Raw genomic sequence first — 27,010 nt, 5'->3', positions numbered from 1 at the left:
ATTAACTTGTGAAAAATACAGATTCATTTTACATACATTGAATAAATAACAATTATTTCAAATAGTGGGAAGACCCTAGACACTGAATCGGAGTTAAAAGGGCTGTCAACAGGCCTGTCTTATTGTAAGGAAAGCTTCTCCTTATAGGTCTTTATATTTGATCTCTAAGAAATGCTAAAAGCTGAATATTGTCAGGAGCTTTAGTTATTATTACCCTTCAAACGTTGTGGAAAGCCTAGATTGAGATAGAAACAAAGGACCTAATGTTTACACTGGAGACAGTCTCCTCCTCTTTTCTTTATACTACTCTTTTGCTCATTTCTCCCCTAGTATTTTTCTGTATAGTATCTGGGTACAGAAAAAAATATGTTCTAGTCCAAGTCAATCTATCTTAACATTGGTTGAAATTATTGTTCCTAGGTTAGTTCTTAATAAGATTAAAAAAAATTTACCCAAGGATTATGGCTCCACAAACACACATAAAAATTCTGAAATTGATACAAAACAAAAACATATAGTAACATTACTATAAATAGTTATAACTGGAACAAACAGTTAAAATATACACTGAAGGGAAGAGAATGAGGGAAAATTGACTCTCTTTTTGCCAGGTTCTCAAAAGAAAGTATTGAGGCAACTGAAATAAATGTCCAGGATGTTGCTTACCCAGAATATCATCACAAAGAAAATAAAAATAATGATATGCCTTTCTTTCCTGAAGGAAAAGACACCTTTTTGCCTTAACAGGCAGATCATCACACACTTTTATTGATGTTAACTTGGAAACCAGTTTTAAAATGCCCAAGTCAAGTCTAGCAGTAATGTATGCCAGCCAGTATCTAAGGAGAAAGTGGATAATTCCAAGAAAACTAGTGTCATAATTAGTAGGAAAGTCAAAGGTTAATAAATTAGTTATTTGGGTAACAAAGGGAGATTAGCTAGGTCAACCTGTTATGAAGATATGAAGATTAGTGGATGAAAGAATTCAGTTCTGACTCTGCCATTAACTAGTCCCTTGAACCTAAACAAGTTTTTTTAACTCCCAGGAGTTTAATTTCCTCACCTGTGAAATAAGGAAATTGAATGAGATCATCTGAGGATTCTTTCCAGTTGCAAGATCCTAGGTTCTTTAAGGAACAATAAACTTGGGCCCACAGGAGAGCCACTCCCCATATGAACCACAATGACCACAGCATGTGATCTCTAGCCTCCTCCTGGTTGGGTCAAATTTATCTGTTGACAAGCAGTGGCAAGAACCAGCAGCCACAGTCAGTCACCCCATCCCACGTCAACACTGGAGTAGGTGGTTGGAGCCCACAGACACACACTGCATCAGAGGTAGACAAGGGGACTTCTGAGCCTCATTTTTAACATGAAAAGTACAATCCAAACTCTAAAATCAGCACTTTGAAGTTTTTTGGGGATTTCATCTACAAATTCTTTTTCTATTCACTGCCTAGTCTCCATCTCCAAGAGAACAGGTTTAATCTGAAAAGATTTAGATAGTCACAAGAAAGATTTTTTTCTGGGAAGTGAAATTTAGTTATTGCAATGGATTATCAATGGGGGCTATCAGTGGAATCCTTCTCCAGGTACTTTCAAAGGAAATTTTCTTCAATTTGGGGGGTTTTTTTAGAGGTGGAGAGAGAAAGATTTAATAATTACCTAAAGGTCCTTTTCAGATTTTAAATTCTCTCTCTGATCGTTATTTATGAGACAGAGTGAAGACCTCTCACTCTGGACAAGACTCAAATGAGACCAGAGAGACCATACACCTGGTTAGAGCTGTTTACACATAGCCCAAAGCCTTGGATTTTGTCCCAGGCCATTTGGACCTGCAGCTTGGCCATAGAGAGAAGTCACAATCACTTGCCAATGAACCCTCCATCAGGAGATGGAAGGAAGGAGTGGATGAGATCATCACAATACCAGATGAGGAAACAGGGTCTTCCAACTCCCAAAGACTCACCAACAAAGCAAATGAAACAGAGATCAGGGTCAAAGTGCATCCCATTTTGTTGAGAACTAATATATGGCTTTACTCAGGTCCCCCCTAATTTCCATAGAAACATTAAGATGAATTTTAAAGTAATGCCCAAAAGTGCTTTCACAAAGGACAAAGCTTTGTTCTGGAGAACACTCACAGAGTTATAGTAAACCACACCATCAGGGGCTGACCGCCGGTGCCAAGTACCACAGCCATTCAGCGGAGACTCCAAAATGAAGTGGGTATCATTCATCTTGGCCTTGCAGGAAGAATCCCGAAGGGTGAGCTCCATCCCTGAGTAGCCGTTGGCCTGAAACAACAACCAACAAAGGCATAATGGGGGGCTCACAGGTAGTGCTGCCACACACAGTTCACACATGCTGCCTGGTCTCCCCACTTACCTCTTCCCAGCTGACCACCTGTCAACAGCCCAAGGACTGTGATTGCTGGCCTTGGAAATTCAATAGCAAAATATTGACACATAAGGATCTGGAACTCCACTGTCCCCACCCCACCCTCACTGAGAACAATAGAAACCAGGTAAGAATCGAAGACAAGAGAAAGTGGGTCCATCCAACAGAGAAAACAGCATTAAGTGTCCAGAATTCAAAAGCAAGAAAGCTAGAAGGAAATAATAAACACAGACTAGGGTAAAATGGGGAAGGAGGTTGGCCTCTCCCTTAAGAGACTGTACTAACCTGGAAAGAATCTTTTTCTACAGCCACAGTCATCTTTTCATTGTCACATCTGACTGACAGGGCAACACCCATGCTCCCCTGCACCTCTTCTGGCTCTCTGGGACCAGGAAACAGTTGTATGCTGGGGATGACAGAGTCCCTTGGATGGGGGATTCTATCTTCTCCCCCTTCCTTCCGGCCTCTCCTGGAGATATCAGGGAAAGGAAAGGGGAGACCTCCATTTCGGCCTCCCCCACCCCGGAAGGGTGGTTTATCTGGGGCAGGCAAGGAGCCAGGGTCCAGGAGAATCCGTAGCTCAGGAGGAATGGTATGGACTTCCTCGTCTCTCATCTCCTCTGTGGTGACAGAAGAAGGCAAAACATCATTGGTGTGTGATGCTAGGCCACAACCATCATCATTAGAAGCAGAACTGGAGGAATTAGCACAGAATTGGCAGGTGTAAATGCACATTTAACAAGCAATGTATAAAAGTGATTAGGAGTCTATAAGCCTGAATTCTAGTCTTGGTATCTAATTAGCTGAGTGGTTTTATGCAAATGGCTTGCTTCTCTGTGTCTCAGTTCTCAATTTTTAAAATTAAGGGGTTGGGTCATATTCATGGTCCTCAATGTTGGCTGCATATTAAAATCTCTCTTAGAGATTTCAAAAAAAAAAAAATCCTCACTGCCCAGGTTGTACCCCAAGCCAATTAAAACTCAAGACTCTGGGGTAGGAAATAATTTTTTTTCTACTTTTTAAATAATTGGTGCACTATAATTATACTTAATGATGGAATTTATTGTTACATATTCATACATGCACATAATATAACAATATAATTTGGCCAATATCACTTCCCAGCACTTTCCATCTCCCACCCCTTAGTCCTTTTCCTCTACTGACTCCCCTTTAATTTTCATGAGATTCCAGCCTCCACCTTTCTTTTCCTTTTTCCTCTCCAGCTTCTACATATGAGAGAAAACATACAAGCTTTGACCTTCTGAGTTTGACTTACAATTGTTAAACATAATGGTCTCTAGTTCCATCCATTTTCCTGCCGATGACATAATTTCATTTCTCTATGTGGCTGAATAAAATTCCATTGTGTATATATCCATTCATCTGTTGATGGACACCTAGGCTGGTTCCATAGTTTGGCTATTGTGAATTGTGATGCTATAAACATGGGTATGCATGAATCACTGTAGTATGATGACTTTAATTCTTTAGGATAGATAAATACCAAGGAGTGGTATAGCTGGGTCGTATGGTAGTTCCATGTCTAGTCTTTTGAGGAGCCTCCATATGATTTCCTTAGTGGTTATACTAATTAACAATCCCACCAATAATGTAAAACTGTTCTTTTTTCTCTATATCCTTTCCAGGGCACAATTATTAATATGTTTTAGACTCCCTAAGATTGAGAACCATTATGGTAGATGACTTCTAAGTTCCTACAAGTTATAAAAGTCTGACTAGAGTAAGTTATGTAGGGCAATATATTCTACACAAATGCCATTAAAATACTTTCCCTGGATCTAGAAATCTTTTGAATAGTTCCTCAAAAGATTTCTTGACATGATATTAATATTTATTTGTTTATTTGTTTATTTATGTCGGCACTAGGGTCTCAAACACATTAGGCAAGTGTGCTACCACTGAGTTACACCTCCACTCCCAATACTGGCATTTAAAAATTATTTTACTGCCTTCTTTTTGACTGCTACACTCTAGAAGGTATTTGGGTACCCTGACTTTAAAATCATAATTCCCAAAGGGTAAAGAGCTGCTTAGATACAGTTATTTCTTTGAAGGAAGAGGTATTTTCATGCAAGTAATGCTCAGCATTCTGTCATATTTTCAATAATTTAAAAGAAAAATAAAAAGTTTCCCCAGTCTTTCTACAATTACAATCTAAAGCCAACCCGTGGGTGCTTAAGGTCAAACCCATGTCACTGGAAGTTGAATGTGACCATGACTGATTGGCATCAACTCTGCTTCAATACAATCCTTTTGAAAAGCATGCTACAGCTGAATAGGTCCAACGGCAGTCATAGCTTTGGAGGGTTTTTGACTTGTATGTTAATATAATATCTCCATAACAACTGTAAGATCCATGCTATAATCTCCCCTCATTACTGAAAAGGAATCTGAGACTCAGAGGTGAAGCAACTTGTCCCCGCAAAAAAGAAGATCTGGGACTTGATCCCACATTTGTAACCTCTGTTCTAGTGGCACTGCACTCAGTAGTGGTACTACACAATGAGAAAGAGGTCTGGAGATCACAAGAGTTGGGGTTTGAGTCATTCTAACTATAAGCCTCTGGAAACTCAAGAACTTGTGGAGCCTCTGCTTTCTACTCCATCATATTGAGGTGGCAACTCCTGCATAAGAAAGCCCAAGCAGGAGTCCTCATAACCTTTCTTTTACAAGATACAGCCAAGACTACAGGCCACAGACTTGTCTGCAGCCCTAACCCCTTTGAATTCTCAGCCTCAGATTTCCCCAAGAGAAGAACACAGGCTCTAATTTATTCCCAACAAAAGTCACCGACATGCAGTAAACTCTAGGTTAAGAAAATCTGTGTTATAGTTTCACCAAATAATTTTTTTTGCAATTCTACATAATTTTAAGTCTTATAGAAGAAAGTAGTCAAAGGAACTGTTTAAATGTGCAAAAGAAAAACAACACCATTCAAGCAGAAGTGAGAGTTCCTCACTGGAAAGCTTCAATTGGATAACATTTTTAAAACAACAACAACAAAAATCATTCTTACCATTGTTTTCAAGCCTAAGATGAAATCTATTAGCCACAGGAGCCAGTGTGTATGATGTTACTGGACTATAGCCATTGTCCAAAGCCCACTTCAACAGGTTCTCTTGGGTGGAAGGAATGTCATCTCTTATTGATTTGGTCATTGTCATAGATCTTTCACCTTCTTTACCAAAGCCAATACTATTGGGAGCCTAAAGATAATAGCAAATTTTCAATCATGAGTCTAAAATGAAACAGTGCTTTAAATAATAATAATTAAATAGATTCTGGGTTGTATTTGAGGGATTATTTATTCTTTTGATCTCTATTTTCCTTGGGCTAAGAACATTGATATAACCTTTAATAGCAGATAAAGAGAGACATGTATTCATACTATGTGATCACATTATTTTAGATGGTTTATATCAATAAAAATAACCTAACAGCTAAGTAGCTACATACTAAATATACCTAATCTGTTACCATAAAACTAATTTAATGTTTATATTATCATCATCATCATTATAATTAATGGGGATGAAACCCAGAAACTTGAGCACGCTAGGCATGAGCGACATCCCCAACCCAATGATCACATTAGGCTGGGTGGGGGAGGTGCTGGATATTGAACCCAGGCTCACTTTACCACTGAACTACATTATCGTCCATTTTTATTTTTTTATTTTGAGACAGGGACTCACTGAGTTACTGAGGCTGGCCTCAAACTTGCAATCCTTCTGACTCAGTCTCCAGAGACACTGGAATTATAGATGTATGCCACCATGCCTAGCTCCAATGTTTACATTATTAAAACACAATCCCAAAAGTTTATGCCAAACTTTCCTTTTTTATTTTTATTTAAAAGTATGTATAAAGTATACTTGCACATTATGTTGCCCACAAATGTCTGTGCTTCTACTTCTTGTATCCCCAATTTTAAACGAAAGATGACACAATCTGCCAATTCAGTGTGGACTTGATCCTAACTTTATAAACAATTAAATTCCACATGGCGAAACAACCAATGTTCATATTTCATCTATTGTTTATGATTAATTTAGCAATTCTGTAATTGTATGCATTTGCCAATTCTCTTAACTATGTTTACATTTTATATCCTAAAATACTAATTAAGGTCATCACTCCTCTAAAAAACAATATTTTATACAGTAAGACAAGGAGGTCATAAAATTTGCTTTTACTGGGCAATCAGTAAAAAAACTAAAATAACAGATATAAATGTACTCTGAGTAACCAGGTCATAGAAGGTAAATGTCAATGTCACCTGCTGACTCTTATAGCAGTGACCTTGTCAGAGGGAAGGAAGCTGAGTGCTTGGAGAGGGACCCCAGTGGGAAGGCACATTTTGAACAACTGCTCCAACCAGGCTGCAAAGTCCTTCCAGCCTGCAGATTATGCCATTTTCATGCTGAATAAAAATCACTTTAATTTCCATGCCCAATGATTTTCTCCTGCATATATGCAGCATTTTTCCTAAATTCCTCATTTGCTTCCCATTCTGTTTGCCCCGAACATGACTAAATATTAATCCTTTCCCACTGTAAAACCATAAAAGATTCACAGGCTCTAAGTTCTCTTGGCCTCTTTGGTTGTGGGAGTTTGGCTGAAGACACATAGATTTCAATTAAAGCTTAAAGCATCTCACCCGATATATTTCTCTATTAACCAAAGTGCTTATCCAAGGGAAATCAGCCAAACTGACCAGTCACAACCACTGCTCACAGAGGAACCAGGTGGAGTTTTAACCAAGTTCTGCAGCCCCCATTCCTAAACTCAGTTTCATAGATTTAGAATGGTTTAGCTCTTGCCCTAATTAAAAGAAAACTCCTTATGGGAAAACAAGGTTAAAAAGAAAGAGAGAAAGGAGAAGTTGGAGGAAGAGAAAGAGGAAAGAAAAGGAAAAGGAAATAAATAAATAAATAAAATTAAAATGAAGTAAAGAAGGATCCGATTTGTTCTTAGAACTTTTTCCTCGTTTAGTCAACAGTGGTTTCTTAGGCTCAGCTCCTTCCAGCCTTTCAAAGTAGCAGGTTGTTTTGATTGGCGGGAATCACAACCTTGGCCTAAACAATACTGGTTGGCCTCATCTGCCCTAGTCTTTCATGTCACTGGACAGCTGAGGAAATATTGTATTTCCCGAATACTCTCATCATAGCTGCCACCTGTCCTTTTGAACCATTATGGAGTAATCTGTTTACACCTTTCAACATTAAATCTGGAAGATGTCAGTATACCTCATATCAATTATGGCTCGGAATTTAAAAGGGTCTATCAACACATTTGTGAGGCAGCAAGGCTTGGGACAATGACAGGCAAGATGATTCTCAGCACTGGGTAAATTCCTCACCCTGTATTTCTGGGAATCCCTAGGCTTTTTTCAACCTTAGTGGAGCTACTCCCCAATAGGAGTGTTTAAGGGGGTCTCCAAATACCACCACCATCTTTCCCAGCCACATCTTCATGAAAGATGATGAGCTAGGAAGAGTCTAAAGTTCCTGCCCCATCCCTGTCACATTAGCATCAGAACAGAAGGTGTAGGGAGGAGTGGGCCAGAGGATGCAGTGCATATTCTCACTGAGGTTTAAAAAATATCTTTTCTAAGAATAAGTTGGTCATCACCAACCTGGAAGTCCTGAGACCACATGAAACAGTATAAGAGAAAAATTCTAATAAGATTCCTCCATCCATTCTTACATCCTGGGGGTTTCTCCTGCTCTAGAAGTGATTATGTATTGTCTATAGGGGACCATTGTCCATAAGGGACTTGAGGAAAGAGCCAGATCTGGACCTGGCAAGCGGACACTTTCAGGGTTCCCATTCTCTCTCAGCAAAACCCTTTGCATCTCTTTTGACCATTTTGCCATTTGGAGAGTGCATTTGGCCCATACCCCGACCTCCAACAAACAGGCATAAGCCACACCCATGGGGCTCTTCAAGTTTACCCCACAATTACAATTCCTTACAATTCTTTTGGTGAACATTTTTCTTTGTTTTCCCTTGTTTAGAGAAGTACCCTGATTGTTCCTATAGACACGCTCTTAAATAAATTTTTTACTGAAGGAAGATGAACACCTCCCCACATACCCTTTATGCCAGACACTGTGCTAGGAGCCTTAAATGTATTCTCTAATTTTCCTCCAAGATATAAGGGGAGAGAAGCTGCTATTCCCTTGTTAGAAAAGGAGAACCTGAGATTTGCAGATTAAGTAGCACATGTAGCTGAGAGCTCGAGATGTGCATGCAGCATGCCCAGTCTTTAGAGAAAATATCCTGTAGGTAGGTCCTTCACAAATACTTGCCATTTGGATGAGTGAGTGAGTGAGTGAGTGAGTGAGTGAAAAAACAAATGAATAAACTCAGCTAAACCGCACCATAACTGTCAAGGTGAGTGCTATTATATCCAATTTACAGGTGAACAGACTCGATGCTCATTTAGGCTGCCCAACATCTACTGGGAGTAATGACAATTAGAGATGGGATTTCAATCCAGTCCTGTCCAGCCCTGAGCCAGGAATCTTTCCACTCTACCATGCTGTCTTAACAGAAAAACAGGGTCTCTATGAGCATGCCTCCCTTTCTAAGCAGGAATTTAAACCTTTGTATTAGCAGGTACCTTTCACCTACAGCAGTCAGAATTCACATCTGAAGTTAGGGGAGTTAGGAAATCACAAAGCATGAAACTGGGAGAATAGAAAAGAACATAATGAAACATTACCTAATTGTTTAGTAATGTTGTCATGCATTGTCCAAAATTGGCCTGCAATAGGAGTACAGCCAAGGAGAGGAATATAAACAGATCTTGCTTGGGATGAGCGATCTCATTTCTAGACTTTCTGATTCATATGAGAGATGGGGACATTCAAAGTGAACTCCAGAACTGCCAGGGACCAGGCACACAAACTCAGGGAAAGAGCCATTGAAGGGTCAGGCCTGAAAGAATATTTACACAAGAACTCCAGCAGGGAATTAAAATGTACCGTATGTTTTTTGCCTTTCAAAGCATGATTCCCTTTCCTGTTTTTGTTATTCTGAAATTAAAAACATTTGGCTCATGTGCCAAGCAGCAAAAGTAACAGACATCCCAGGTCACCAACACCCCTCATGCCAAGCCAGAGAAGGGCAATCAAAATATCTGCAACTTCAGAAAATCACAGCCGGGCTTTGCACTGGACGCCAAATTAATTTATCACTGTTACACACGATGGGTCATTACTCTGAAGCTTTAAGAAAAAAGTTTTAAAACCCACAGGAACCAAGAACAATTACTTAAAAATAAGATGTGTGTGCTCTTGGCTTTGCACGCTGCCTCCAGTGAGTGCGGTTACATGGCGTTGCCTAGGGAACCGCTGGCTTTGCCCACAGCTGAAGACACAGAAAGTGCCACAAGTGACTAACACCAAAACCAAAGACAGCCCTCTCCCAAAATATGGAAAACAAAACCCACTCCAAAGGATACAATACAGGTACAGAAAGAGAAATGGGTCTACTTTTTTAAAAAGACAATGCATAAAAATTGGAGCCTACAAAAGAGGTGCTAAAAAAGTCAAAAATGGGGAGAAGGATTTTTCTTTAATTTTCAGTATGAATCAGTCCCATATTCTGCCAAATAGTTATTCCCCTAATGATATCTGAGATGAGATTTATTTCACCAGACTTCAACATTCAACTTTTTAGGAAACTAGCTGCTATTTCACCTTATGCCAACCAGCTAAGCCTCTTAGGTTTATGTATGACCTTCATAAAATAAAATGCATAAGAAATAGGCATACTTGCAGGTCCCTAAGAGCTAGAAGCAAGCAAAATGTTGTGCCAAAACCACACAATTAACCCCAAAACATCTATAATGTGACTTGGGGTCAGCCTAATTTCCCATATCTTACCTAAGTACTTAATCCCAAAGTAAAAGCTGATATTCGGGATCATAATACTGACACACTATGAGTGAGAAGCGTTCTAGTACATTTCAGGAATTTCACAAATGAGGCAAGTGAAGTTCAGAAAAGCTAAGGGACTTGTCCAAGGTCAGTTTATAAATGGAACACCCAGGACTCAAACCCAGATCTGTCTTGCCCTGAGAGGCCCATTTTAATCACCACCACTGATCACCCTTATCAGAAGAAGCCAAGAAGCAGCCTATTTTGTAAAGTAAAAAATAACTGAGAGAACTTAGAGAGTCCAACGAGTCAGAACCTTTACAAAAATAACATGCATAGGCACATTTTAAATTACTGCCATTCATCAAGACAAATGTGCAACCAACTTACAATCACTTTCAGGTTTCCCTTAACATCAAAAGATTTGATCACCCAGTTGACAGACTTTTTGCACTTCAAGATCAAGATGAGATTTTTGACCACCTCAGGATCCTCTCGAGAAGGTCTTATGTCAATTATTATATCCACCTGGAAAGCACTGTTAATGGAAAACAAAGGCAAAGTTAGGACCAAAATGCCAGAAAGTTGCAACTATCTCCTCTCTTCCAAGTCTTCATGTTTCTAGTGTCTGGCCAGTTGATTAAAAAGCTGGAGTTGATCCCAGGCAAATGACATGTGCAAAACAGATTGTTATTGCACACATAACAAAATGGTTTTACATAACAATAGAAACACAAAGCCTGCTGAAAATTAGTCACTCAAATTTTCTCTTCTTTTCGGAGCAAAACGAGGCGGTTACTTAATGCAGCCACTGTTTGAAATGGACTTGAACGAACCAGAGAAGTTTACTTTTGAAGAAGAACTGTTGCTTCTTCAACCTTGAACACCTTCAATGTGCAACTTTCCAACTAGGCTATATGCTCAAAGTCCTTCAAAACCAGAAGTGGGTGGCAGTTCAGTGACGGGAACAGCTGGTGGCAGGGAGGAGGAAGTCATGGTGGTAAAGAAAAAAAAGAAAAAAGAAATAGGAAACTTCAGAATAAAATAAGAGGTAAAAGACTGGAGAATTTCTTGCCTTATATAAGTTTTGCTCAAGCCATTAAGAATTGGTAAGAATCAGATCTGCATTTATTTTCCCAAACTTCTGGACATAGTTATTAAAAACAAAACAAAACAAAACAGATGGTCAACCAAGGGATTGCTAGAACACTGATGAATGCAACCCAAACTTTTAAGAATTCAGTATAAAAGAAAAAAATTACTAAACAATAACATCTCTATCATTCTGAATTTAAGTGGAGAGTCCTTGTCTTGGTTTTATATACTTGTAACGCATAAAGGGCTTAAAGGCATGGTATACTCAAATGTAGCCTTGGGCTTAATATCTAAGCAAATTTGCGAGAGTGCTTCTATATCCTTTTTAATTTTCCACCAAATTCTTCATGTGGAACAGAATGGGATATTACCAAAATTGATCTGTAATTTATTCACTTTTGAAATCAAAACTTGTTATAATTTTAACTTTGAAATCCCACTACAAGTATCTTTAAATTTTTGAGTCATGAACCCAAAAGAAATACAGGCTAGAGTGGGAGAAGGAACTATTTTTGTTTCCTTTTTCTTTCTTTTAAAAACTTCTCTAATTATTCTCAATAGGGAGGGTCAAATTTCTGGTCCAGGAAGGAGTTGGGGGGAGGTGGCGAGAACACAGGAGAGAGGCAAGCTATATCTAATAGATTCTGGGCAAATCATCATGAAAGCCCCTCCCAAAACATACATGTACGGAGCTTTAAGGAAACAGCTCTCAGTGCAGACACTATGAACAGAACTTTATTAAAAACAGAATTTTACCAAAATGATAATTATGTTAATAAGACACATTTTTGTAATTTTCTCAACAGAGATAACCTCAGTCAATGGGGATCATGATAGAGGAAGAGTGATTGTGTCTTATAATTAATGCTCAGAAATTTAGAACAGGCTTCAGGAACTTATCTGGAATATATGGCACCTGAAGACAGATGTAGAATATAAATTGACACCACTGTGTCCTTACTTCCTCTTTAAAACTGCTGGGACCCACACCTGAAGCACAGATGGATCCCTCCCTCCTGCATTGGGAGGCCTGCACCGCTCTCTACCTCAAGTAAGGAAAGACCTTTACTCTCACCTCTCCACAGTTCAGAACACACACACACACATTTGCTCACCTGTAAGGGTTAGAGTTGGGGGTGATTAACTCAATGATGTGCACTTCTTTATCCTGGGGCTGGCTGGACATCACACAACCTTCTGCAGCTTTGGGCTGAAGGTACTCAGCAAGGTAATTGAGTGAGAGAAAATTCTTCCCTATATTGCATGTGGGAGGGAACACTTGATCTGAAAGTAAAGAATACAAGGTGATCTGTCAAACCACTGAGCCACCTGTAACCAGAATCAAAGGAAAAAGGTGATAGTGAGACTGAGCCAGTGCATGACACCAGGAACCACAAGACAAAAAGAAGGATCTTAGCCTGTGACCTTCTCAACCACTGTTCTGGAATGCCTATCACTAAGGTCACCAGTGTCCTCCCACTGAACAACCCTAGTGGCCTCTTTTTAATCTAAATCCTTTCCTTTCTTTTCCTAGTACCTTTCCTCTGGCCTGCGTTTGAGTTCCTTTCACTGGAATGGTCTTCAAACTGTGGTGTGTGTCAGAATCCAGCTTTAGTTCCCATCCCTGGGAATCTGATTCAGAGCATCAAGGTGGTGCCCTGGCACCTTTCTATTTTGAAAAGCTCCGTAGCCCATCCTGATGTACACAAGGCTAAGACCCTCAGCTCCTTCCTCAATCCCCTTTTTGTCTCCTATTTTCCTAGATGAGCTTGGCCACTCCAATGGCTTTCACTTGGACCTAGACTGTCACCCTTTTTTCAAACTGCAGACTTGTACTGCCATTTGTCTACAGAGTATTTCCCACTAAAAATCTAATAGGTATTTCACAGTCAGCATACTCAATATTGAATCCTTTATCTACCCTAAGGCCATATGTGCTCCTCCTTGGATATTTGTAATTTCAATTAATAGAAGAACCAGTCATCTCATGAATTCTCTGGTCCACACATGTAGCATTAATCACTTCCTCCTGTTTATTCCCCACAGACCTTTCTACCCTGAAGGCTAAAACTTCTAGGAGTTCTGGGGAAACAGGGAGGACAGACTTTCACCTTTCTCATAATCTTGACCCAGACAACTCATGTTTATATGGCACCTTACAGTTTCAAAATGCTTTTCCAAACATCATTGTGTTGAGTGCTGCTCACCACCTCCACTCGAGGAGGAGTGTCAAGGGTCGAAGACACTCCCTCCATGGCACACACCATTTTCACAGCACTGGGCTTGATGGGATTTTCATCTCGTGGTTTAAATGTTTAAACAGAACTTGAAAGAAACTGCTGGCAGTCTGACAGCTGGGACCAGTATCAAGGAAGTTCTAGGTGTAGCAAGATTTTCAGAAGGGGTAATTAATCAGAGACCTGGCACTTTAATCAAACAGATTTCTGCCTTTTTCATTTTAAGGTTGGGATGCCAGGGTTCACATTCACATGAAAGTCTCACCTGAGAGTAAGGAATCATCCCAGGAAGTTCCGAGTTTGGGTTGACATTACTCCCCTCCCCAACTCGTGCAACCTCCCTTGTGCTGAAGTCTGAAGTGCACACTGTGACATCATAGCTCCAACCACTATGGCATCCCCAGCACCAGCTCCAGAATAGAGGGGACAGAGCAGTTCACAAGGACTGCTTGTAAGCTCATTGCAAAAGAGCACTGACTCTGCACTCTGCATTGTTTTCTAAAAACACCCGCAGAGAGAAAAGACCAAGGCTTCACAACTTGGGCTGCTAGAGCTGCCTTCCTCCACATCTGCTGAGGGTTTTGCCAGATGTGCAGATGAGGTATGCACACCCTGCAGCTGCAGCCCTGTGATATCTCCCCCAGATCACAGGATGGAAAATGATATTAGCAGCCTGGCTGAAATTTAATCGAGAATCAGAAGGTATGTGTATGGGCCAGAGAACTCAAGAGACTAGGACCCTCTTGGAATTGTGGCCTGCATTTCCAGTTCACAGGTGCAACTGGCTTATAGCTGCCATGTAATAGGCACATGGCATAGGTTTCCTGAGTTCATAAACAATGATGTGAGATTTGAAACAAATAACAAAAACTTCACCCATGTTGGGAAGCCACTAGGAAAGGTTTAATTGTTCCAAAGTTGCAGTTAATAAGGGCTCCAGTCCAGATGCTATTGTCACTAATTTGAATAAGCTGATCACTTTTGATCACATGTCTGGGTTTTTCCCCCTAAATGACTTTCTGCATACCTGGCATCAAAATTCACACCAAGTGCCAAGTAGAAAGAAAATCACAAAGGGGAATCCCAAGTGGGAACCAAGCAAATTTATGGGGGTCAGGGGGATGAAACATCACATGGTTTATTTGTATTTTAAGAAAAGTTTAACAGATGACTTTGAGACTCAGAAGGGCATATTCTGAGAACAGGAATAAGCCTGGGAGGTAAAGTGAATGCTCTATTTTCCTGCTGTGGAAACTGAGGCTCGGGTGGTAAATTTGTGTTGCTTGAGGCCTAGTTATTAAGACCAGTTGGGATATAAGTGCTACTGCTCAAGGCTGGGGTTGTGGCTCAGTGGTAGAGCGCTTGCCTAGCATGTGTGAGGCACTGGGTTCAATTCTCAGCACCACATACAAATAAATAAAATGAAGATCCATTGACAACTAAACAATATTTTAAAAAAATATATATAAAAAGTAGTGACATTCCTCAATTCTTCTGTGTAGACAGGTGAAAACAGTCCTCAGATGTGAGGAGCACCAAAATCACCTGGAGCTCATGAAAACACCAACTGCTAGTACAACTCTAGTGTTCCTGATTCAGTTGGCCCTGGGAGGCCTAATAAATGGGATCTCTAACAAGTTGCCAGGCAATGGGATCACACTTTGAGAACTGCCAGGTTTGAGCAAGAGGAAGCTCAAGACCTGGGGTCCCTGGAAATGAGGAGGGTACAGGCTAGGTAAGGAGGTTGGCTCAGCAGAGTTCAATCCAGGATGATACTAGACAACATTTCCAATGAGCCACCAACTTAATTAAGAAACCTTGCTCTCCTTAGCTGTTCCTCCACATGGTTAGTGACTTAGACCCCAGCTGATGACTGAAGCCAAATTCCAGAGGCTTCAAATCAGTTACTGGACTGGACACCAGGTCTTTAAGTTAATTTCCCCTACCTAGTGTGTACCTTAATCACTTAAGTGACTTAACCCCTCGCCCACAGTGCAGGTGACTGCCATGCTTAGAAACTCATGTATTGTCAGAGGGATGAGGCCTCACAGCTAAATGTTACAAATTTTTCTTAGTCTGACAAATTCCAAGGGGTAATCAACATTCTTTCTGCTTCAGAAATGCAGAGCATTGGCCACAGCTTAGAAATTTTATGAAAAGAGATTTTTTCATTTTGTCTCAATGGGGTTTGACCTCTATGATTACTTACCTGGCTATCATGAGAGCCAAGTGACAAATTTAAACCCTTTGAACCCAACTCTTCTCTAAAACACTTCCTCTCATCCCAACTATACAAGCCTGCATCCACCAGCTCACTTTGATTTTCAGATTATGCTTGTGTGGCTAAGATTTAAAGCAGGCAACAAGCATTAGACTTAAGTCAGGAAACCTAGGTTGAGATTTGGCTTTGCCACTTGCTAGTGATGTGGATTTGAGAAAGTTCACATAACTTTCCACTAAGGTCTCTGTAAAATGGTGGGAATAATTTTACTCTGGGATTACTCTGGGGTTAAGCAGGGTATATGGAAAGTCCCCAGTGTGGCCTCTGCATGTAGCACACACTCCAACATCAGTATCTGCCTTTCTTGTACCTGTCTCAAAACACTTTAAACCAGCCTAGATCCAAAAAAGAGTTAGGAACAAGCATTCAATAACCCTTCCTCTCCTGCCATGCTGTTGATGGAGGTATGACAGATGCTATAGAATTCAACACAAAGCACTGGATGCTGAGGACCTGAAACATAATGTTCACATATCCCCTGATTTTAACAAGGACTCATTCACAAGAGTTATTTCCTAGTAACTTAAGGCATTCCCAATGTGCTCAACTAAAAATAATGATGAAAAGGTGTTTTTTTTTTCAAAATAATAATAGGCTTTCAAAATTGAGTCATCAGATATTTATATCCCTCTGCAATGTGAGGAAATTTAAATGGGCAATTTCTTATCAAGGCCATATACTTCCTTTCTCCAATGCCTTGTCCTTGCAACAGGCATTAGTGTTAAAAATGTATTTAACACTTTTCCTCTGCTATTGTCCAAAATTTAACTGATATCTCAATACCATAAGCTGATATTGGCTCCAAACAGTTGCAGAATAATAGGGAAGAGGAAGTCCTAGCAACTGACCCATCCTGCCAGCTCCTTCACTGCATCCATTACCACCATCTTCCCCTCCCGCCACACCCCCCACTTCTCCCCTTCCACTCACTTCTTTTCTGGCTTCTGTAGAGACACGTTACCTAAATCCTACACAACAATCTCTCCTTCTCTCAAATGCTACTCTTGGTTTCTCACTTGGTCATTACCAGGCCAGTTTCCACAGAGAAAAGGAAGAAGGGGAGGGGGAGAGAGCAGACCCTGCCAGCTCCAACATTCAGAATCCTATGATTCCTGGCTCGAGCCACCTGGCCTCAGAAAAGAAAACAACAGACTATCATAAATCAGTCATTAACTGAAGCCACTTAAAATTTACCTTCCCCCACTTTAATATAAATGTTTCTCGCTATCTTGAGTTCGGTGAATGAAGTCACTGCTCCATACTCCTTTCGGGCCCAATTTAACAGCTCCTCGTTTCCATGGGGGAAGTTCCTTTCTTCTGTTTCTGCTGTCAAGGAGAAGTTTCCTGGTGAAAACTGGACCACGGAGCCCTCAGACACCTAGAGGAAACAGAATTGCTTGTTTAACATGGCAGGTCACCCAGAGCTGAATGAGTAAAGAAAGCACTCATATGAGACCACCGATGGGTATTTGTCAATACCAGATTTTCTCTTCCCTTTGTTATCCAGGCTGATCTTTTCTTTCTTTCTTTCTTTTTTCTCTAGCAGTTGATTCAAGAAATAATCCCATGCCTAGTTCTCCCAGATAATTGCAAAAGTACTCACCCAAGATGTCCCTTTGAACATTGAAAGAACTTTGTGATGAGAGACTACATTGTGCCATATGAGTAATCATAAGAATTATCCTGGTTATTTTTCTTATATCCATATTGAGGATATACTGTCCAAGTACAGTTGGCCCTCCATTTACATGGGATTCATATTGCTGATTTAACAAACTACATATTTAAAATATTTTGGGAAAAATTGTACATGTACTAAATATGTACAGAATTTTCCTTGTCATTATTCCCTAAACAACCCAGTATAATAAATATTTACATACTATTTATACATTATTGGATAATATAAGTAATCTAGAAATGATTTAAAATATACAGGAGAATATGCATAGATTATATACAAATACTAATGTCATTTTATATAAGGGACTCAAGCATCTATGGAATTTGGTCTCCTGGAGATAGAGGTGATCTTGGAGTCAATTCCCTATGGGTACCAAGAGTCAACTGATTGTAATGTGTCTCAAGTCAAGTGGAAAGTGTTGGTGGCCTTATGAGTTTATAATGGGTTTCAGTATCAGGGAAAGTGATCCCAAGGTTTGCTGGCAACTGAACATGACTTTCTGTGGAACAGTTGTGACATCTGTGGACAGAGTCACCACAACAGGCACCACAGTGAGAGCCCTTTTGGTTTATATTCTCCTAAATTCTGAGATTAGAAGAATGGCCAAAGGTGGTCAATCTTCCATTACATTCCTCTGTTTCATCACAGTGAAATGAATGTGTACAACAGTTTATTTTGTAAGACCCCCAAATTCCAACAGATAATGAAATCAAGAGGCTGTTAAGCCAATCCTAATAAAACTGGCAGGATGATTTATGCAAGTCCCACATTACTGTTGGATGTATTTAGATCATCACTGATCTAGAACATCATGGTGCATAAATAATTAACACATTCCAAGGAGGAAAATCATCTTGTTGCTGTGCTATAATCAAACATATTTGCTGGTAAAAATACGCATGTCATTTACTAGCATTTAAAAAATAACTTATCTCATCAATGTTAAGGTGAAAACTCAAAATGTGGACAGAAAGGTTTTCAAGTCATAGAATTATAAATGTCTTACATGAAATTTACCAGGAAACCTCTCTTTAACAAAAATTGGGACTGAGATTGTGGCTCAGTGATAGAGCGCTTGCCTAGCATGTGTGAGGCACTGGGTTCAACACTCAGCACCACATATAAATAAATAAAATAAAGGTATTTTTTTTTAAAAAAAGATGAAGCTTATCTTAAAAAAAAAAACTAAGCAGTTTCTGAAGGGGTTATAAATAGACCAAAAAGAAAGTTGAGTGCATGATTGTGCAAATGGCTCTATCATTTACAATAGCATTACAACACTAACATACAACAAAATAGTACAGACCCAACTAGTGTGCTAGACATTAATATTTTCTACTCAATCATATATATGTATACATATATACATATATATATATAAAATTTTAAAAAATACACACATGTGTGTGTGTGTGTATTTTAATGCTGGCAAACAATTCCATGAGTTAGTTACTAATGCTGTGACCTCTACCTTGCCTGCAAACTGGATTCATCTGAAGAACCTTTTTTAAATTTATTTTTAATAGGTATATTATAATTATACATAAAAGTGGAATTCATTGTGATACATTCATATGTGCACGTAACATAGATTGATCAATTTCATCCCACAGTTCTTCCCTTCTCCCATTTCCCCCTTTCCCTTCCTCTATTCCCTCGCTGTCCCTTCACCTGGAAAACTTCTAAATATTCTGATGCCCAGGCCATATCCAGGTGGGTGAGAATCTTTGGGTGGGGACCAGGCATCAACATTTTTTTAAAGCATTCTGGGTGATTCCCATGTCACACAGTCACCAGTGGTGTGGAAGGCACCGGGAGAGCACAGGCTCAGTGTGTCCTCTTAGCCAAGAAGTCCTGCTCTACACTTGGGCAACTCATACCAGCTGTTATCACCAAACACCTTCTGGATCCCTATCTTGAATCCCCAAATGACAGCCCCTTCTATGATCGAAATCAGGCCTTTTCATACTTACTGAGGGCTTCACAGTTTGTACTGACTTGGAAATAAACTGTTTCATAATAGTGACCATTAACTGCCCTCCAACTATGCATTATGCCCCCTAAAGTGCTATCAAGTGTGGTAATGACAATTTCTAACTGTCCTGATGCCAGTTCAGAGCAAAACCAGCAGGGAACATTTAGCTTTGACCTTGGCTTGATGTCATACACACATGAAAAAGCCTGTGAGCCTTCTTCCCGCCTAACACTAAACCTGCCCACCTACGGGTAACTCCTCTGACACATGACACATAGCTGCTCATCAGCACTGAACCTCAGGCCATCTTTATCTTGTTGTCTGACTTTGCCCCACATGTAAAATCTTCTATTCACTAAAAAGCATTTGATAAAAGCATTTACAAAATTAAAACAAACAAACAAACAACAACAACAAAAAACATTGTTATCAAGCCTGGGGGGTGGGATGGAAGACAGTTGGGAAACCAAGTACAGAGGCCTTTGTCCCACTGCCAACAGTCTGGCTTTTGTAGGCAAGAATTCCTAAATGTTCTGCTGCTTGTGTCCTCATTCACATTACAGCCATTAAATATGACCCTGTGTTTTAAATATGTTTCACAAGGAAAACATTTTTTTTCCAGAGTGAAAGAAGTGACATATCACACTACTACATGCCAGAAGCCAGAAAGCAACAGTGTAAATAAGAGAAGAAATCAGATGCAACTTCAGAATGGAGGGACAACTGCTGATGCATGGTCAGCCCTGCCCGAGCACTTCTCCTCCCAAGCCAGCAGCCATAATGTTCACAGACTCAGGGCTAAAGAATTTGGAAACAAAATCACCGCCACTCCTCAGGCACATTCCAATAAGAAGAAACCAAAGCTGCCAAGAGCAGTGAGGTGTCCCTGACTATAGGTCAGTGGAAATTTCCTGCTTCTGCAATGGTTTAGTCAGCACTGTCTCCTGACTGCCAGCTCTCCAGGGTCCAGAAAGGCCTCCCCCACGCCCACAGAGTTGCAGACGGTGTTGTTCAGGTGTTTCTCCCCCTTGATCTTCAGGACCTGTGAGGTAGGCTACCAGGACTTCCACAGTACAGAGGAAGGAACCTCCAAGAGGCTAATGGTCTACCTCAGGCCAGACAGTCAACACCACCAGGAGAGGACCAGAATGTGAGACTTTTGATGCACAGTGAGCTTCAGTTTGAACCCTTTCTGAAAGAACTCACTAGCTTCCAAAGTGCATTTCTGCTCTTTCTTTCTAGCCGTTAAGATTCACCTTCTATCCACTAGTCTGAGCCACACTCATGAAACTAAGGAATTCCTTCCTCTTTCTTCTATGAGATAAGCCTTCCAATATCAGAAGATCTTTTTCACATGTTGATTCTTCAGGGCAACATTCCCAGCGTCAACTCCTCCCCAGACACCCTGGTTGTCAGATCTTCACCAGTATAGTCTCCAAAATATGCTGGGACAAGATTAAGGGTCTCCAGGTATGGTTTGACAAATGGTGGTTAATTTTAGGCACCAACTTGACTATACCATGGGGTGCCCAGATATTCGGTATCAAATGTTATTTTTAGTGTTTGAGGGTATTTGGGGATAACATTTAAATTAGTAGACTGGATAAAGCAGATTTCCTTCACGAATGAGTGTGATTATCCAATTAGTTAAAAGCCAAAATAGAAAAAAAGGCTGACCATCTCGGAACAAGAGAGAATTCTCCCACCTGACAGCCTTCCTACTGAACCATCATCTCTTTTGGATTCTAGAGACTTCTCCTGGGATCCAGACTGAAACTGGGACAACAGCTCTGCAGATTCAGGGTTTGCCACCTCCATATGAACAAGTGCTAGAGAATAAGAAAAACTGAGAGAGAAGGGTTTTATACTTTTAACCCTTGTAATGGTTAAAAAAGGAGAAAGTCAATGAGAAGTTAAAGACCTGAAGGAAATGAAAGAGCAAGCCACACAGGCACCAGGGAAGGAGCTTTCCCAGGGGAGATGCAGTAAGTACAAGGTCTGGCATGGCAAAGGACCAGCAAAGAGGCCAGCATGGATGGAGCACAGAAGCGAGGGGGGACTGGAGGGAGAAAAGGTCCCAGAGACCAGAAGGCCCTACAGGACCCGGTAGACCACTGCAAGAACTTCAGTGTTAGTCTGGGCAAGATGGGCCACCACTGAGGGTTTATTAAAACATCTACTAAATGTTTTATCAGCTATGTTGTCTAGACTGAGGGTGAGGAGGAGCAGTAGACCATCCAACTCCTGGAATACTCCAGGTGACTTCGTGCTGCTATAACAAACCTGAGGCTGGAGAATTTATAAACACCAGACATTTATTTCTCTGAGTTCTGAAGACTGGGAAGTTCAAGGTGAAGTTGCTGGTCTTTTCAGTATCTAATGAGAGCTGTGGCTGTCCCCTGCTTCCAAGATGCAGCCTTGTTGCCATGTCCTCACATGGTTGAAGATGGAGGAGCAAAAGGACTGAACACTGTTATGCAGTCTCTCTCATAAGAACCTTTTCACGGGGGAGGCATCCTCACGATCTCATCACCTCCTAAAGGTCCTCCTCTTAATAATACTGCTTTGAAGAGTAGATTTCACCATGAATTTTTAGGAGACATGTATATTCAAGCCACAGCCCTAGGCAAGAAATAGTGGCAGGTCACACTGGGGAGGTAGTAGTAAAGATAATGATACCTAAACCTATGTGTCTTTGTTTTGTCCTTCTCTAACACCAGTAATTGTTTCAATATAAATGCAAACTCTCCTGATTATCTTTTAGACTTGTATTTCAAGTCTGTAACGCCATGTAAAAAGTCTTTATTCTGTTAGCTGTAAACAATGGGATTTCCTATGCACACATTCTGTGTGTTTTCACTGAAGTTCCTGAGAAGTCCATGCCTCACAAGTACTCTCCACACCCCTGTGAGGTCGCCCAGGTTGTCTGTCCAACTATCAAGTGACCCTACAGAACTGACTTCATTTTTCTAAGGGTATTGTGCGAGAATCTGCCAAGAACCTTCTGAAAAAGGTACATAGGGCAAACCCTGGGCTCGGGGCCTCTCAGCGTCACCAGTTGCTGTGTGTGCATGCGGAGGACCGAGCTAGCTCGCAATAAACACCTCTTTGCTGCTTACATCGATCTTGGGTCTCTGGTGGTCTTTTGGGGGTCCCGAATTTGTCCATAACATATGGGAGCTCGTCCAGAATCCCCCTAATAAGCTTACCCAGACACCCTGATTGAGAGGTGATTAAAACCCGGCCGATGGCAAATGAGAAAAAGGTTTGAAAATAAAATTAGCTGTCTATCTCCTATTTTTACTACAAATTTGACTCATCCAAGGTCAATAACAAATGGTGCTTCTATATCATATACAGAAAAAAAGGCCGCGGAGCACCTTAGAGCAGACTCTTCACCGCGCGAATGAGCTGCCGAATTATATGAAACAGCTGATAAGACGAGCGAAAATTTAAAATCCAAGTGATCCGAGAACACGCACTGAGCTCTGACCCGCTGAATTCAAACTCCCGGTCACCTGCTTCCAGCAGACAAACAGCTATGACTCGGCATTAATTCATCCCGCTGAAACAACTGGTCAGCCCTTCTCATCATACGAAGTTCCTATTCTTTTTCTTCTTTAGTCTTTTCATTTTTCTTATCCCCCCTTTTTCCTTGAATTCTACCTGCCTACTCTCATTCTCTTTAGAGACTTCTTCCCTTCCCTTCAAATACCTTTCCTCCCAAGCATCAAACTAATTTATAGGAGTAAACAGTAACTCAGCAGTCAAACAGAACAAGAAGCAACATGAGCAGCTTCAAAAAACAAGGAAGAAAAGGAGTACAAACAATGCAGGACAGCCTAAATATTCAGGAGGACCTAGAGTCATCAGAAAAATGGTCATATAAAGAACTCAAGGAACACCTAAGACAGATGGAATGGAACCTTAAAGAGGATACAAGACAGCAAATTCAAGCAGCGAAAGAACACATTGAGAATGCATTTCACAAACAGATAAAAGAAGAAGTTAAGCATCTTTATCAGGAGATAGAGATTATAAAAAATAATCAAACAATAATTCTAGAAATGAAGGAAACGATAAACCAAATTAAAAACTCAATTGAGAGTATCACTAACAGAGTGGAGCAAGTAGAAACCAGAACGTCAGATAATGAAGACAAAATATACCATCTTGAAAAGAGTCTAGCCAACTCAGAAAGGCTGGTAAAAAATCACGAGAAAAACATCCAAGAATTATGGGATAACATTAAGAAACCGAACTTACGAGTCATCGGGATAGAAGAAGGTACAGAGATTCAAACCAAGGGAATGAGAAACTTGCTGAATGAAATAATTACAGAAAACTTTCCAGAAATAAAAAAGGAAACAGATATACAAATTGAAGATGCATACAGGACACCGAGCACACAAAATCACAGTAGACCAACGCCAAGACACATTGTTATGAAGATATCCAATATACAGAACAAAGAGAAAATATTAAAAGCTACAAGAGAAAGGAGACAGATTACATTTAGGGGTAAACCAATATGGTTAACCACGGATTTTTCATCACAGACACTGAAAGCAAGAAGGTCATGGAACAACGTATTTCAAACACTGAAAGACAATGGATGCCAACCAAGAATTCTGTATCCAGCAAAATTAAGCTTCAGGTATGACAACGAAATAAAAATCTTTCATGATAAACAAAAGTTAAAAGAATTTGCAGCCAGAAAACCAGCATTGCAAAGCATTTTGAGCAAAACACTACATGAGGAAGAAATGAAAAACAATAACCAAAACCATCAGTGGGAAGTGCCTCAGTAAAGACAGAGGGCAAGGGGAAAGACAATCATGGAGAAACAAACTAAAATTTTTTTAAAAAAAGGATAAACAATCAAACATGGATGGAAGTTCAAACCACATATCAATAGTAACTCTGAATGTTAATGGCTTAAACTCTCCAATAAAGCGACATAGGCTGGTATCATGGATTAAAAAAACAAATCCAACAATATGCTGCCTCCAGGAGACACATCTGATTGGAAAAGACATACACAGGCTGAAAGGATGGGAAAAAATATACCACGCACATGGTCCTCGTAAGCAAGCAGGGGTGGCCATCCTCATATCGAATAAAATCGACTTCAAGACTAAGTTAATCAAAAGGGATAAAGAAGGTCATTATATACTGTTAAAAGGAACCATTCACCAACAAGACATAACAATTATCAATATTTACGCACCAAATAATGGTGCTGCGACATTCACAAAACAAATTCTCCTCAAATTCAAGAATCAAATAGACCACAACACAATAATTATGGGAGACTTCAACACACCTCTCTCACCATTGGACAGATCCTCCAAACAAAAGTTAAATAAAGAAACTATAGAACTCAATACCACAATCAATAACCTAGACTTAACTGACTTATATAGAATATATCAACCATCATCAAATGGATATACTTTCTTCTCAGCAGCACATGGATCCTTCTCAAAAATAGACCATATATTATGCCATAGGGCAAACCTCAGTAAATATAAAGGGGTGGAGATAATACCATGCATTTTATCTGATCATAATGGAATGAAACTGGAAATCAATGATAAAAGAAGGAAGGAAAAATCCTACATCACATGGAAAATGAACAATATGTTACTGAATGATCAATGGGTTACAGAAGACATAAAGGAGGAAATCAAAAAATTCTTAGAGATAAACGAAAATACAGACACAACATATCGGAATCTATGGGACACAATGAAAGCAGTTTTAAGAGGAAAGTTCATCGCCTGGTGGTCATTCCTCAAAAAAAGAAGAAACCAACAAATAAATGAGCTCACACTCCAACTCAAAGCCCTAGAAAAGGAAGAGCAAAACAACAGCAAATGTAGTAGAAGGCAAGAAATAATTAAAATCAGAGCGGAAATTAATGAAATTGAAACAAAAGAAACTATTGAAAAAATTAACAAAACTAAAAGTTGGTTCTTCGAAAAAATAAATAAGATCGACAGACCTTTAGCCATGCTAACGAAGAGAAGAAGAGAGAGAACTCAAATTACTAACATACGGGATGAAAAAGGCAATATCACAACAGATGCTACAGAAATACAGAAGACAATTAGAAATTATTTTGAAAATCTATATTCCAATAAAATAGAGGATAGTGAAGACATCGATAAATTTCTTAAGTCATATGATTTGCCCAGACTGAGTCAGGAGGATATAGACAATCTGAACAGACCAATATCAATAGATGAAATTGAAGAAGCCATCAAAAGACTACCAACCAAGAAAAGCCCAGGACCGGATGGGTATACAGCGGAGTTTTACAAAACCTTTAAAGAAGAATTAATACCAATACTTTTCAAGTTATTTCAGGAAATAGAAAAAGAGGGAGCTCTTCCAAATTCATTCTATGAGGCCAACATCACCCTGATCCCGAAACCAGACAAAGACACCTCAAAGAAAGAAAACTACAGACCAATATCTCTAATGAACCTAGATGCAAAAATCCTCAATAAAATTCTGGCGAATCGAATACAAAAACACATCAAAAAAATAGTGCACCATGATCAAGTAGGATTCATCCCTGGGATGCAAGGATGGTTCAACATACGGAAATCAATAAATGTTATTCACCACATCAATAGACTTAAAGATAAGAACCATATGATCATCTCGATAGATGCAGAGAAAGCATTCGACAAAGTACAGCATGCCTTTATGTTCAAAACATTAGAAAAACTAGGGATAACAGGAACTTACCTTGACATTGTAAAAGCTATCTATGCTAAGCCTCAGGCTAGCATCATTCTGAATGGACAAAAGTTGAAGGCATTCCCTCTAAAATCCGGAACAAGACAGGGATGCCCTCTATCTCCACTTCTATTCAATATAGTTCTCGAAACACTGGCCAGAGCAATTAGACAGACGAAAGAAATTAAAGGCATAAAAATTGGAAAAGAAGAACTTAAATTATCACTATTTGCAGATGACATGATTCTATACCTAGAAGACCCAAAAGGGTCTACAAAGAAACTACTAGAACTAATAAATGAATTCAGCAAAGTGGCAGGATATAAAATCAACATGCATAAATCAAAGGCATTTCTGTATATCAGCAACAAAACTTCTGAAATGGAAATGAGGAAAAACACTCCATTCACAATATCCTCAAAAAAAATAAGATACTTGGGAATCAACCTAACAAAAGAGGTGAAAGATTTATACAGTAAAAACTACAGAACCCTAAAGAGAGAAGTAGAAGAAGATCTTAGAAGATGGAAAAATATACCCTGTTCATGGATAGGCAGAACTAACATCATCAAAATGGCGATATTACCAAAAGTTCTCTATAGATTTAATGCAATGCCAATCAAAATCCCAATGGCATTTCTTGTAGAAATAGATAAAGCAATCATGAAATTCATA

At 39.7% G+C, this 27,010-nt stretch overlaps 1 protein-coding gene across 6 annotated transcripts in view; it reads right to left on the bottom strand.

The window, feature by feature from the left end:
- TGFBR3 (transforming growth factor beta receptor 3) overlaps positions 1-27,010 on the bottom strand; it is a 194,417-nt gene that overhangs the window by 34,980 nt on the left and 132,427 nt on the right. For all 6 annotated transcript variants that reach the window (XM_081307666.1, XM_081307667.1, XM_081307669.1 and 3 more), the window contains 6 exons: positions 17,121-17,304; positions 12,524-12,692; positions 10,704-10,851; positions 5,441-5,630; positions 2,686-3,020; positions 2,145-2,297 (listed from right to left, as the gene is read on the bottom strand). In XM_081307666.1, coding sequence (XP_081163792.1) covers positions 2,145-2,297; positions 2,686-3,020; positions 5,441-5,630; positions 10,704-10,851; positions 12,524-12,692; positions 17,121-17,304 — 1,179 coding nt within the window. The remainder of the gene's footprint in view (positions 1-2,144; positions 2,298-2,685; positions 3,021-5,440; positions 5,631-10,703; positions 10,852-12,523; positions 12,693-17,120; positions 17,305-27,010) is intronic.

The sequence above is a fragment of the Spermophilus citellus genome (genome assembly GCF_964194105.1).
Source record: "Spermophilus citellus genome assembly, chromosome: 9".
NCBI classification, from domain to species: domain Eukaryota; kingdom Metazoa; phylum Chordata; class Mammalia; order Rodentia; family Sciuridae; genus Spermophilus; species Spermophilus citellus.
The sequence above is the reverse complement of the archived record's forward strand: the minus strand, read 5'-3'. Positions and strand labels throughout refer to the sequence as shown.